At 38.6% G+C, this 14,694-nt stretch overlaps 1 protein-coding gene across 1 annotated transcript in view; it reads right to left on the reverse strand.

Annotated features, from left to right (window-relative positions):
- The window catches only part of DNAH7 (dynein axonemal heavy chain 7), a 379,127-nt gene that overhangs the window by 130,509 nt on the left and 233,924 nt on the right, over nt 1-14,694 (reverse strand). Inside the window, 4 exon segments of the mRNA XM_075181345.1 lie at nt 1,228-1,413; nt 6,673-6,853; nt 8,216-8,562; nt 12,136-12,466. Of these exon segments, the coding sequence (XP_075037446.1) occupies nt 1,228-1,413; nt 6,673-6,853; nt 8,216-8,562; nt 12,136-12,466 (1,045 nt within the window).

The raw sequence follows: 14,694 nt of genomic DNA on the forward strand, positions 1-14,694 counted from the left end.
TGCAAACAAAGTTGATGGCTAAACTCTATGTTTCATATAGTTTAAAGTTCCTGCAAAACAATCTCAAGTTTCGCTTTTGTTTTGTCATTCCATGGAATTCTCCACTGTATTGGTAAACTCACATTTTACTTAGTTTATAATCCTTGAGTAGAGCTGGGGTGATGACAGTCAATTTATTCTGCGGTTTGGTCAGGATAGGACTGGGAACACTTATTGTCAAACTCTGATGCCAAACCTTGATAAATTGCGCAACCAAATGAGGAATAAGGCTTGTATTCTGTGAAACATTTTTGAAAATTTCATCTGGATGATATAAAGACTTAGGTGAAAATTACAGAAGGAAGATAGAATGATAAAATAAAACACACACAATGATATAAGATATACAATTAACAAATGTATATGAAAAATTCCCATACCTTGACATATAACTTAAAATGTCATTTGAGACTGAGAGGCTGCAGTGTCCTTCAATAAACGAGTAGGCTCATTTAGGTTGGATATAAGTATAGACGTAAAATATATTGTGCAAAAAACAAAATGCATTTATGTATTTATTTCGAGATACACATATTTTAAGCCACAAACAGCACTAGACTGGTCACATTATAACAGGGAAACCTGCAGCGTGGGGTCCCCCTATCATGGGTCCAGCACCAGCCTATTCAGCACTGGGATAAGCAAGGATATGCAAAATGCGTAATATGGGCATAGGGATAGGTATTTTTCATGCTCATGCACCATATAAAAAGCGTATTTTAAGCTTAAAAATGAACCTGGCATCCAACTCTAGAGGCCCAATGTGCCTATAGATGGCAGATTCAGCCACTTAGGCCAGATCTATATTCAAATTGGCCATACATGTGTGACCAAACCAAAAATGTCAGAGCCAGAGTATTAAAAGGGCACATATTATAACTGCATGGTCAGATGTCTGTATAAGCACCATTATAAACACCTTATGAACACCATAATATAGTGAAACTCTGCTGTGCAGAAAAATATTTTCCCTATGACCTAAAATACTGTACACCTCCAACACACATATAATTGCATAAAGATTAAATGTTCCTGGTGCAGAATAATTTATTATAGTACATGTCACTGAACATTTACAAAAATAACAGGGTACATGTACCCTTTGAAAATCTGACCAACCCATGAATGAGATAAAACAGTCAATTCAATTCTCAACAACAGGCAAAACATTTTTATAACATGGAATACCTTTCGATAACTTGAAGTGAATGCTCCTTGATACGCCACAATTCCTGAAGAAATGAGGATATCTCCAGTGAGATTAATGTAAAGTTTTCCAAGCTCAATTGCAGTTTCACTCCACCTTGTTTTCTCCCCACCTAATCCTCCAATCAATTGTTCTGCACGATCAAGTTTTTTGCTGCACAAATCAACCTGAAAAATAAAATGGTCTCAGTAATTTGAATAGAAGCAGAAACATTACATTGGGGCTTTTCTGTAGTAACCATCTTCACATAGTAAACACTGAAAGCATAAATTTGACATCCCTGTATCTTACTATGTAAATTGCACTGAAAAACAAGTTGGTGGCTTGTGAAGTAGCTTGAATGTTGAAACAATAAGACTGAATGCAAAAAAAATGTATTCAATATTTCAATAAGATTTTGGGAACACTAAATTTGAGCACCTTTTTAGCATCAATGTAAGTTATCCTCATAACTACACTACGCATAAAAAGTCATACTCAGTTGAGAATTATTACAGCAAATAAAGAGATATTTCCACATATGCTTTGTCTAAATTGAACCACCCTAATCACCAAACCTAATTGAATATGCCCCAATGACTTTTTTTGTAATTCAAACAAAGCCTCTACCAATCCCTCAGTTAGCTTAGGTAAAGGACAACAGCCATTCATTGGGAATGCTGTATAAAAGCAGCTAAGTTAAGAAATCAGTTAGGCTAAATAAAAAAGGAACCCTTTTATTTTATTATTTATATTTTATTTCTAAATAAATTCTCAAAACATGATCTGTTGAAAGCAGTAGGTAAGCAAAGGTAGTAAAACTGTTAAGATTTGGTCCAAATACAGTATTATAAATATAAAATGTACAGAAAATAATATGTCCACCATCAAGAATTGTATGAATACTAACATAATTCTGAAATTCAGCTAAGACATTAGATTAATTCAATAGTTTTTTTAATTTTATGTATGTGTTATGCAGTGCTCACAGCATACTGAAATAGATTACAAAGAGAAATTATTGAGATAGAGGAAAAACATCATTAATGTGAACAGTACCCAAAATAGCTGTTAGGAAAAGGGAACACAAACCCTTAATGCCAATAAATATTCACTTTTATTGATGCTCATCAATCCCTCTGTGCAAAGGCACATAATTAATGCCAGCTAATTTATGAATTGAAGCCCCAAGAAAATAATTTATATGAAGCGTCCACACATTATACTCTGAGAGTTAAAATGCTTATCACATGTACTAGAAGGACACAAAATATGATTTAGAATAGACAGTTATTATATTATCAGCCCAGTTAATAACTGAAAGCTTAACTGCATTAAGACGAAAGCAGTCACCTGACATTAATTCAGTGCAGCTTAATGCTTTTCACCATTTTCTAGAAAATAAAAACATGACTATTACATTAATAACCTACAAACCTAGTTTTATTATAAGTTTGTCTAAGTAAATAAGCTAATTTCTGATATGTTGCTGTTTTCATATGTGTCATTTGCAGGAAAGTACTTGCAAGGAAATCCATGATTACTTAATGAATCAGGCCTATAGTGTTTTGTTTAGAAGGAACATAAATACCGAAACATGCCGTACATTGCGTAAAATCGGTCTGCGCAAGGCCAGAAACAAACCATATGTCAGGGAATGCAGCAACATCCAATTAATTTTCGAGTGCAAACGATCCCTACTGCAGCCTACAATTTCAGGGGTGGAATGGGAAGGGGAATGGGTGTATGCACATTGTCTATGTACAGTAAGGACGCGCCAAACTTGAGTGCACGCAGAAGCGCCCTATTCAAGATTTGGGCATCTCAAAGGTACATGTTTTTCTGTCATATCATTTGCACCAGCTACAGGGCAAGTGTAAGTACTGAGTGATAATGATGATGGCCCTGTATGCATACTATAACGTGTTTGCAAATCAGCAGCAACTGTAAAAATGTATTCTATTTACAGTCAACATTAATAACTTTCCAATAAAAGTAATTTATCGGGAGGGGGAATGTAAATGTATTTTTTTTATTTTTTAACGTTTTGTCATTAATGATTGTTTTATTCATACTTGCCAACCTTATGTTGGCCTGGTCTGGGAGTTCCTGGAGGGCATGAGGGGTGTATGGGTGGAGGAGGTGAGGCTTTGCAAATCGTGTCATTTTGACCCTGCCCCCAGTGACATAATGCCTGTTTTGGGTCTTTTTACAGTGGTAAAAAGACCCCAAACAAGCATTACATCACTGGGGGGCAGGGCCAAAATGACACGATTTGTGAAGCCCCAACCCCTCCGCCCATACATGCCGGCTCTAATTTAGTGAAGTGGGCAGATGCAGGACAATCGCCAGCTCTCCCAGGATTCCGGGAGACCTCCCCGGAATTCGGGAGTCTCACGGACATTCCGGGAGAGTTGGCATGTATGATATTATTAACAGATGAAATTTTTCTTTGCATTCTGCTGGGACTTTATATTCCACAAATGTATTAAACGTATCCTGCAGTGTCTTGTCTGTCAGGTCAGAGTGTACCTAGACCCGTATTCTACAAGAGAGGTTTCTTCAAATTTACTCCTTTTTAAATACGGATGTGTGTATGCCTGAATTACATATGTTTTAAAAAAAACGCAATTTACGTTAGTTTTGTCCGCCTTAATGAATCAGGCCCAAGGTTTTCCAGATACAGTACACTACACATCCAAAGTTTAGCAGACATAATACACAACATGTCCAAGGTGTTAACACTACGCTACACTATGGGCCTGATTAATTAAGGAGCGTAACTAGTGATTTTTTGCATATAACGCACATAATTACTCTGCGCATATCCAAAATGGGATCATACGCCACAGAACACAGTAACTTCCAATTCATCTTCAAGCGCAAAGGACATTTACGACAGCTTACGATTTTAGGGAAGGAACAGGGTTAGGAAGGGGCCTATGCCCATAGTCAAGGTACAGTAGAGGTGTGTGAAGCTCAAGCACACACAGCAGTGTCCAATTCAAGTTCTGGGCATCTCTAAGGTATGTGTTTTTCTGCTGTATCTCTTGCTCCAGCTACACTTCTAGTCTAAATGCTGATTACTAGTGATGATGGCTGAGTATGTATGCTAGAACATGTGTTTGCAATCAGGAGTAACTGTAAAAATATTTTTTTTTTACATTCAGTAGACATTCATAACATCCTAATAAAGTCGGAAAAAAAAACCAACAACTTTTTTTAATGTTTTGTAATTAATGACTATATTATTAACAGGTGATATTAATTGAACAAGTCCTTTCTGTGCATTCTTTTGTGATTTTATATTCCTCCTATTTATTAGACATAGCCTCCAGGATCCTGTCTAATACAGCAGAAAAGACCTACACCTGTATTCATCACCAAACGTGTCTTCACATCCGCTCCTTGGTGAATACGGACGTGCGCATACCCTTTTCACGTGAGTTTATTATGTTTGTTTTGCATGCCTTAATGAATCAGGCACTATATGTCCAAGGTGTTCCAAATATACTACACTACATGTCAAAGATGTTAACAATACACTACACTACCTATCCAAGGTGTTAACAATAAAGGTATCAGGATGCCTAATTCAAAATCCCATGCTTATACATAGTTGTGGAAGAAAAACTGAAAACATCAGCATACTTGGGAGAATTTACTGCAGTTATGGAGTCTGCTGAGCATTTTCAATGGGGGATATTGAAAACACTTTTGTGAAAAAATCATTATAAATCTTGTTTTTGTCCTGCTTTTAAATGATTCAAGTATTTCATGTAGTGTATTACTTGGCGCTTCTTGATTTTTTTACACCACCAATCTCCCCATCCGGCAGACACTGCGCCAGTCCTCCATCCCCGGACTTCCTTTCTCTGGGAGTACTAGACTGCTTCATTCCCTTCTTTGGGATCATTCCGGTAACTGATGTATTTCCCTTCTCCTGGGACTCACACCCACTTCACTTGTGGGGACCACTTCACTCTGACTTCCCTTCCTTGAGACTCAACTCCCTCCTCCACCCTCTGCTGGCAGGGTATGCCTCCCCTTATCAATCTGGCACTCAGACAACATATTCCCTTACCCGATGCTCCTGGTACTCATTTTAGCTTGCTGGCTATCTTAGAACTGGTTAGGCAAAGGGTGTCTATGAAATTACTGCTGGTTTGGGCTATTGCAGTCTCTCTTTGCAGAGCCTTGGATGTATTCCCTGCAATCTACCTGAATGTAAGGACTGGGTGATTCCACTGCAGTCTACTAAAGGTGAGGATTAAAGGGTGTTAGGGCAGAAGCTCACTTAGGTAACTCTGATAACTAGTAGTTCTAGATGAGAGACAGGAGAGAGAAAGATAGAGAGAGAAATAGAGAGAGAGAGGCGAAAGAGAGAAGTGTGAGAGAGAGAGAGAGGGGAGAGAAAGAGATGAGAGAAAGAGAATACAATAGTATCTTTATTACAGTAGACAAACACACTGTAACCTTAGCTAAGGAAGACGTATAAACAAAAAGCCAGAATATCACCAGTTCTCAATATCAACCCCACAACATTCAATAGCCAGTTTAAAGGTAACCAATATAGTTTCAAATGGGAATAAGTTCTGGCCAAGTCAAAAGGTAGAAAATAGCTTTCAGTCCAAGTAGCAGTAAACAAGTGGTCCTGAGGCAATTATCTTAACAAGGGAACACTGGGGTCCTTTGGATCTTCCCCAAGTTTTAGTCTCTCTAGCCAGTCTTTTAATCCTATACACTCCAATGCATATCCAATCAAACTGCATTCCAATTTCTGTCATATTGCTGTCCCAGCCTGATTTGCCACAGCTTTTTACTGAGATGGTAGGAATCTGCACCCCCAGTGACCCTACTCTAATAGGCAAACTAGGTGGGCAGACCCATGAGCAACTCCCGATGAAACATAGTTTCTTCCATTACAACAGGTTTGTGATCTGGTCACCCTTTAGATCTGGTTGAAGACACACCTGGGTCTCCATGTAGGGCCTTCTTAATCACCTTTCCCATGGTTGAAAGCCCACCCCACAAGGTTAATCCAAGTTCATAGACTATGTTATTGGCTCATACAGCCTTAGAGGTTGGAGATGGGAGTGGGAAAAGGTCTTCTCCATGTGGGTTTCCCCTCTACTAGGAGTCTGACACAGTGAAAAATGATGCCTGTCAGATCCATTAGTAAGAGAAAAGACGATTTGGCATACCATCATATTTGTGTGTTAGATGAAAAAACAGCCAGTATTTAACTTATGTGCAAAATAATAAACTAATCTGCACCCCTTGCATCCTTAATGACTCAGGCCCACTAAGTGTAGTTATATTCTTATTGTAAGACTTTTTTCTGAAGAAAAGCAAAAAAATTATTAATAACCAATTGATACGCATACGTATTTGCACATTTTGCAAGTATAAAGAAATCTGAAGGAATATTTACTTGCAATACATACCTGGTTCTCAAGATCTGCTTTCTTTTGTTTGTTTTCCTCAAGCTTCTGCTCAAGTTTGTTCAGTTTATCTTGAACCTCCTTTAAGGCTGCTTGTTTCTTCCTCAAACTATCCATAGCAACCTTCAATTCACTTTCTGCTTGGTTCAACTTCACTTTTTTAGGAGCCACTACCTTGGCCACTCTAAAGAATCACAATATTTCACATGTTACATGTCAAATTTTTTTTTCGAGAAAGCAGTAAACATAATTTAGATAATGGATACGGTTAGTCCAAATTTGTTGCAATAAAAGAGAGTTGGGAAATCATTGCAGCATGTACATAACGGGACATGTGGATACCTGAAGCTGAGAGACAGTTTTTACTAAATCTTACTGCAGGGAAAAATAGCATCACAAGCTGTCCATAGCTGTTCAACAGGCTCTATGCAACAGTTTCAATAGAGCTCTACTTAGCACTATAGGTCTTCACATGATAGAGGGGTTCCCAGGCCCCTAATTCGTTATACACGTGGGGCATATTTGATTAAAGGAATAGCTCAGTATAAAGGACTTTTCACTTGTCATTAAAATTAAATATACCTAGATAATCAATAATAATTTACATGCAGAAATATTTCAGACATATAATAATATGGGGCTCATTTAGAGTTGTACATATGTGTTTACATAATGTTTTATCTATCGTTGACTTGAGTCTACAGTACTTACACCAGGAGAGGCAGGATAGGGGTAGACAAGAGTAGGTCGAGTACAATAAGGGTGTGTTAAACATGCAATATAAGTAAACGTAGGGGCATCCGCAGATAGGCCTGTCAGGAGGCACATCTTTTGTGGATGCTGGTAGGCTGATGATTATTTACAACACTAGCTGCTTCTGACTGGCTCAGATATTTATATTTAATTTAATTCAATTTCATTATTTAAGTACATTTTTATGCAAAATGCAGCTTTTACATTTATTATTAAAAGCCAAGAAACTATTCTCTATATGTTACATTATTATATTTCTGGACACATCTTGCATCCACCTGAACTTATGGTTGTAATTATGCTTTATTTACATACATCTTTTCTGCATTTGGAGCGCACAGGCATCCAACTCTAAATGAGCCCTTATATATGCCTAAATAAATGCAATATCCAACAAAAAAAGTTATGTGCATTGATAAAAGTCTAATGGTAAATACAAAAAATAAAAATAAACACTGTCATGGAAATATTATTGTATCAATCAATATTTCTGATTAACAGCAAAATAGTTTATATAAAAGCATATGTACAGTGATATCTGCTGTGTTGTGCTGTGTGCTTTACGTTAGGGATACAAAGATTCATTTGAACTTAAAAATTCTCTATGGAAAAAAAATGAAAAGACAGTCTCAATTCAATATTGCAACACTTCAGAAAATATAGGGAGGTGTCTGTTAAATATTGGGAAATTCAACATGCAAGCTATTTAAAAAGCATCCATCTTTCCAAGGACCGTTTGATTTTTTCCTGCCTATTGTATTTCAGAGTACTTTGCAATTTTGTTTATTCTTACTTATCATAGGAATCCATGGCAATCACCCATTTGCAAAGCCCCTCGGCAGCTGTAGACGCATTTCGGATTTTGTCTGGAATAAATTCAACATTGGTAATATATTGCTTCCTTATGACACTCATGTAAGTTGTTGGAATATTATCCTTATCATATTCATGAAGAGACTGAAGAAATTTCATATCACCCAGCACTCTCTTCGCTGGTCCCCAGAAATCTTCAATCCTTCGTCCTGAACCAGAGGGGTCGGGCATTTTATCAGGTCTGACTCCTTTGAGGATGCAGATTGCCTCCATGACAAGCTTTACTCCAGCGGGCGGACTTTTCATAGACTTCACTACTGTAATGTCCTAGAAAAACACAAATACCATTTTTGAACTTCTATGATGGTTACATTTATTTAAGTTGTTTTTTTTTGCTGGAATTATTGTAGGTCTGGGATGGGCAAAAATCAAGAAAACATTTAAAGAATAGGAACCTGCCACTGTAAAAAAAAAAATCACATTGTTGTTACTTTGTAAATGACCATTTGAGCATCTAGTGTGGGAAGAACAATATATATATTCTCTATATTATCACATAAATACGACTATCTACTAAAAATATTCAATTATTTAGCTGTATGGCAATTCAGGACAGACGAAGATTTTAAAACATGCCAAAATAGCATTGTGTCTATTAACTAGAATCCTGGTTTCCTTGCTCACATGTTTAATGTCTACTGTTTCTCACACATAATTGTTTTTCAAAATTTTGTCAACCCTGATGATGAATGGTGTTTTGATGGAAATTTTAAAAAATATAGAAAAAAGAACAACCTCCCCCTTCTGCATCTAACTAGAGGAGGAATGAATCAATCCAGTCCTGCTCTATTGACTGGGACACGAGTAAGTGAGTCTTCCTGCGACATGAACTACTGAGTCTGCCTTGATATACACAGTACAATCCAGTGCTTTGGGTAACACTGTGGGAAAAAAAAATGGGGGGACCCTCCATATTTGCTACATGAAGTGCAGCAAGGGGTGCAAGAATATGGGTTATGACCTGTAAAGGCGTTATTTTATCCAGTGTTGAAAATGGCAGGTACTTGTTGCTGCACTTTTAGGTAGAGGAACCCAGAGACAGCCTAAAATATGATTCAAAAAGCTGTGGACCAGTAACAGATGAATGGGTGGTTAATTATAAACTCTGTTATGCATTTTTGGAATGGTAGTGAGGGAGGGCAAAGGGGAGAACCGTGTTTTGGTTTTGGTTTTGGATCTGGATTACCGTTGTGTTTTGGTTTTGGTTTTGTTTGGTTTTGTGTTGCTATTTTTGAAAAAATACAATTTTTTTGGTCTAAAATAACCTAATTTAGTGCTCCACCAGTTTCTTGGATAAGTGAGGTAATTCTAAAGCTAATAAATTATGAAAAAACAGTTTAATCCCTGGTAGGCCGTCCTTAATTCTAACACTGGCCTGCAAATTATACAGACAAACCTGTTTGTCTTCCCCCTCCATCTTTGATTATTGGCAATGTAGCCATCGTCTTTGGGTGTATATTACACCCTCCACTTGTAGTTGAATAGAAAAAAGCAGCCTGCATAGACTGTAGAATTAGAAAGTAAAAATAAATGGACCAAGGTAGTTTTGGTGGCTATTTATGCGCCCCCCCCCCCCGCCCTCCACTTGTAGTTGAATAGAAAAAAGCAGCCTGCATAGACTGTAGAATTAGAAAGTAAAAATAAATGGACCAAGGTAGTTTGGTGGCTATCTATGCCCCCCCCGCCCCCCACTTGTAGTTGAATAGAAAAAAAGCAGCCTGCATAGACTGTAGAATTAGAAAGTAAAAATAAATGGACCAAGGTAGTTTGGTATCTGTCTGCATCAGACCCCCTCTCCACTAGGAGTAAAATAGAAAACTATTCAGCCATTATAGAGTCTAGAATATAAATAGAAATTGAGAAAGACAATTTGCTATCTGTCTGCATCATAATCATCAACATCATCATTAGTGCCCTCGTCGCCTACACAAATCTCCCCCTCATCCTCTTCTATTTCCAAAGTGGCATCCTCAATTTGTGTATCACCGGCTACACTTGGGCTGTTCAGGCACACATCAGCAGAACTGCTGAAAGGGCCCTTCTTTATGTGTACACTAACAGAATTCTCACCATTAGACATCCCACTGTTGGATGGACTCTCCACAGGGATTGGTGTCATTTCTGATTCAGAGCAAACATTATCCTCTAATGCCTTACTGTTATCTTGCAGCTCGGCTTTGACGCGTAACAGTAGTTGTGCACCACTTGTAGGCTCAGTAACATTTTTTGATCTGCCACTAACAGACAAAGGTGAAGGCCTCATTCTCTCTTTGCCACTGCGTGTGTAGAATGGCATGTTGGCAATTTTTTTTTATCGGCACTTAACTTTTGCTCAGTAACACTTCTTTTTCACTTCAACACAGTAATTTTTTTTGGGGTGTGTGTTTTTTTGATTGATTTCAAAAGACTGTGTAGTTTGACATTGCCTTTCCCAGATGACGTACTGGGAACACTACCATCAGGACTGGTGACACAACCTGGTTGCTGAGTCTGCTCATATGTGGACTGCTTTGAATCCTTTATGAGCCCAAAGCACTTGTAGTGCTACAAATTGTTTTAGATACTGCTGACAAATATGACTTTTGACTGCCAGAAAAATTAATGCCAAAGAATGGGGGACACCCCAAAAGCACTTGGGAGTGCTAAATATATTTTTTTGACACTGCTGCCAAATAGGACTTTAGTTTTTGGACAGCCAGAAAAATTAATGCAAAAGAAAGGGGGACACCCCAAAAGCACTTGGAGTGCCAAAAACTGCACAAAAAGACCCCTCCTCTATCCTCCTCTTACTGCTGGAACAACTGGTATTAAGAATACAATGGTATTGCATACAAACAATAATGTGTCCAAATACTGATCTGTCCCTGCGCTGATCTAGCCAGTGTGACCTAACCCTACTCTCTCCCTCTGTCAAATGGTGATGGATTGCTGTGGAGGCTGGTATTTATGCTTTTCAAATCTCGCGAGAACCGAGCTCAGAAATACGAATACGTCACGATGACGTTTTGCCTCAATTTCGAATCCGAATGGGCGGGAGAGTACCGAGCGTGCTCTGCTCGGTACTCGCATAGGCTAAATTCGGATGAATTTGGATCTCGGGGAAACGAGCCCGTCCATCTCTAAGCAGGATATAACTAGTTGTGTGCAGCCACCAATCACTTGTTGACTTTGACAGCTGTACTGTGACCTGTACAGAGCCTTAAGATGATATGTACTGTCTATCTCTTGGTTTCAGAGAACAGCAGGGGTAACTGGGAATGGATGCTCATCTAATTGCAACATGATTGCAAATGCTGTGCCCTAAATGTAAGTGAAAAGTACACAACCCATTCATCCTATGTACATTTTTGTGTGATCTCACACCAAACAATTTGATACTCGGCACGCAGAATAAAACATTTTATTTAGCAAACCTGCATTCCCCATTTCTTACTTACTTACTTGCAATATGAATAGGCTGCAGTAGTCAGTGGCACCAGACTGGATGGAACCTGAAACTTTATTCCTTTTGTTGTTATTGTGAGATTATGTTATTATTTTACAGAAGCAGATATAGAAAAGCTATTTTTATTAATTAGTAAACATTGGTCTTATATCATTAAAGAGTTTTAAAATTACTTAAACATTCATTATCTTTAACCGCAAGCATTTTCAATATCATTAAAATGTAACTCGCTTCATTTAATGTTTTTACGAGAAACCAAACAATAACTTCTTTTTATATTGTAATTACAGCTCATCTACAGAACTGATTTTTTTTTTAAATATGTGAAGCCAAACTGTGAATTTGCAACCAGCTAAGACACTAGGTTGGATAGAACCTGAATGGAAGACACTTACCTGTGCAGTAAGAGTGTCTAGTGCAGCCAGTGCAGATTCCAAAATAGGCAACGCTTGAGCCAGATCACTATCACATTCATCCTTGATTGCTTTGGCAGCCATTGCTTGTTCATTAGCCACAGCTTCATCAGCTTTTACAATTTTTTCAGTCTTGGCCACCTCAATTGACTCTCTCTCAATGACAACCATCATCTCATCAACTTCTCTGCTAGCAACTATCAGCTGTGGCTGGAGAGCCTCTAACTCGCTTTGCATGATAGCCACTTGTGATGAAGCCGATTCCAGCTTCTCTAAACCAACTTCATATCTTCTTTTCATTTTCAAAACTTCTCTGTTAGGGAAAATAAAAATAATGATCTGTATGTAGACTGGCAGTACTGTATTAATTGATAATTGAACCCCACCACGTATAATGCATATCACTGGAATTGAGGACGTTACAACTAGTGCCATACACATGAAAAGCAACATTTACAAACCAACACACATTACAGAGGAATCTGCTTTTGAGAGCTTTCGGGCTAAAGTGGCAGAGAGAACACAATACTGATTTAAAAAGTGGTGTTAAACTTGTAATGAAACGAAGGGTGAATTTCACCTCAACCAATCTGCACCTTGTTTCTCACAAAGTAAGGATTATAAAATCATGTACTTTTCCAGACCTATAGTTCTCCAGATGTCCCAATCATATTTTAAGACCATATATTTATGATTATGTTTAAACTTGTATATACTGGCGTTGAGATTTCAGTTTTTGCCCGTTGACAGGAAGGGACAATTGGTTCCCGAAGTACTGCTTTTGTCCTTATCTCTCTCCAGGGGGTAAATTTATCAAAATGCGGGTTTGAAAAAGTGGAGATGTTGCCTATAGCAGTGAGTGGTGTGTCCACTCTCCCCAGTTCAGCAGATCTCTGAATGCTCCAACAGTCCAACAATGCCCACCTAGCTCCTATTACCTTTTGTCGGTTTCAAAAAGCTCAGATGTTGAACTCTCATTTCATGCAAATAGAAACTCTACTGGAGAGGGGCATTAACAACATCCCCATTTGAATTAAGTTGACTGTCATAATGACAGAGAAGAGTACATAGATGGAACACTGGAGTCAGATTAGGGGGAATGCTGAAATCCAAACAAGTAACTTTCTGTGTTGTAGCATAACACTTATTGAACTCATTTCAAAACTACATTTTCAGTTTCAGCTTTGTGTGGAGTTATCCTTAGATGTCACAAAGGCTACAGCGACACACAGAAGTATAGATGGTAGAAGAATGATACATTACATGCTCAAACAGCTCACTTTTTATACAGTTCTGACTTAACTCCTGGCAGGGAGTAAGCCAACCCCCTGATCCGAGATGGTTCCACAACATCTGAGCTATTTTTAGTATCAAGATAGATATTGTGGCAAGAGCCCGCTACTGCAGAAGCACACGCGAACAACTTCTTCCTTTTTATGTAGTTTTATTGTCAGGATGGTAAATGTTTTGACACCGTACAGATTTCACAGCAATACTTGGAGACCCTAAACACTAGCTAGACATAGCTCAGCTCTCTCAAGACCAGCCAGCTTCCCCAGCGTTGATCTCAGTGCACAAATGATACAAACAAGCTTTTATACCTGATACTCCTCCCCCAGCATTAGCTTGATGGACAGGTGACACACCCACCTTCTCTTTAAAAGGAAACGCCCCATGACTGGCTCTGGTTTGCACTAAACAGACACAACCTGTCTGTTTGCTGAGAGGAGGGATTTCTCTATCATGTAAGTTAACCAAACTTAAACTATTGTTTGTTACACATAGGTCTTTACATTCAATCTAGGTGCATTGCTGCACAAATGTTTTACTTTACTTCCCTGCTTTCTCTGCATATTGCCAGCTAAATGCCTCTTTTTGTTACATATCCCTCCCCCTAGCGTCTGCAAGTAGGGTGGCGCGGACTTCGCGAGGAGCGCATATTTTCGTGACAACGCATCTGCATTTTTGTGCAGAATTCCAGGTCTATGTTCTACTGAGAACTTGAAAGGTTGCAGTGCCAAGAACCAGCGGGTTACCTTGGCATTTACCTCCTGGTTGCTCTGCATCCATCTCAATGGTGCATGGTCTGTAATTAGGGTGAACTCTCTGCCTAGGAGATAATAGCGCAGAGCTTCTGTAGCCCATTTTATGGCGAGACATTCTTTCTCCACAGTGGCATATTTTTGTTACCTTGGAAGCAACTTCCGACTTAAGTACAGGACAGGATTTTCTACTCCATTCTTCTCCTGTGACAAGACTGCACCTAGGCCAACACCAGAAGCATCAGTTTGGAGGAAGAACCTCCGGGTAAAATCCGGTGCTTGTAGAACTGGAGAGGAACAAAGAGCTAACTGAAGATCAGACCAGGTGGTTTCTGCAGAATCAGACCAGGTTAATCTATCTGGACAACTTTTTTTTAACATGTCCGTTAGTGGAGCAGCTCTAGTGGCGAAGTGGCTTACAAACCGCCTGTAGTAGCCTACTAAGCCTAAAAAAGTTTTTAACTGCGACTTTTTTTCTGGTCTTGCCCAATTTTTGACT

Source organism: Mixophyes fleayi, chromosome 7, assembly GCF_038048845.1.
Source record: "Mixophyes fleayi isolate aMixFle1 chromosome 7, aMixFle1.hap1, whole genome shotgun sequence".
NCBI classification, from domain to species: Eukaryota; Metazoa; Chordata; class Amphibia; order Anura; family Limnodynastidae; genus Mixophyes; species Mixophyes fleayi.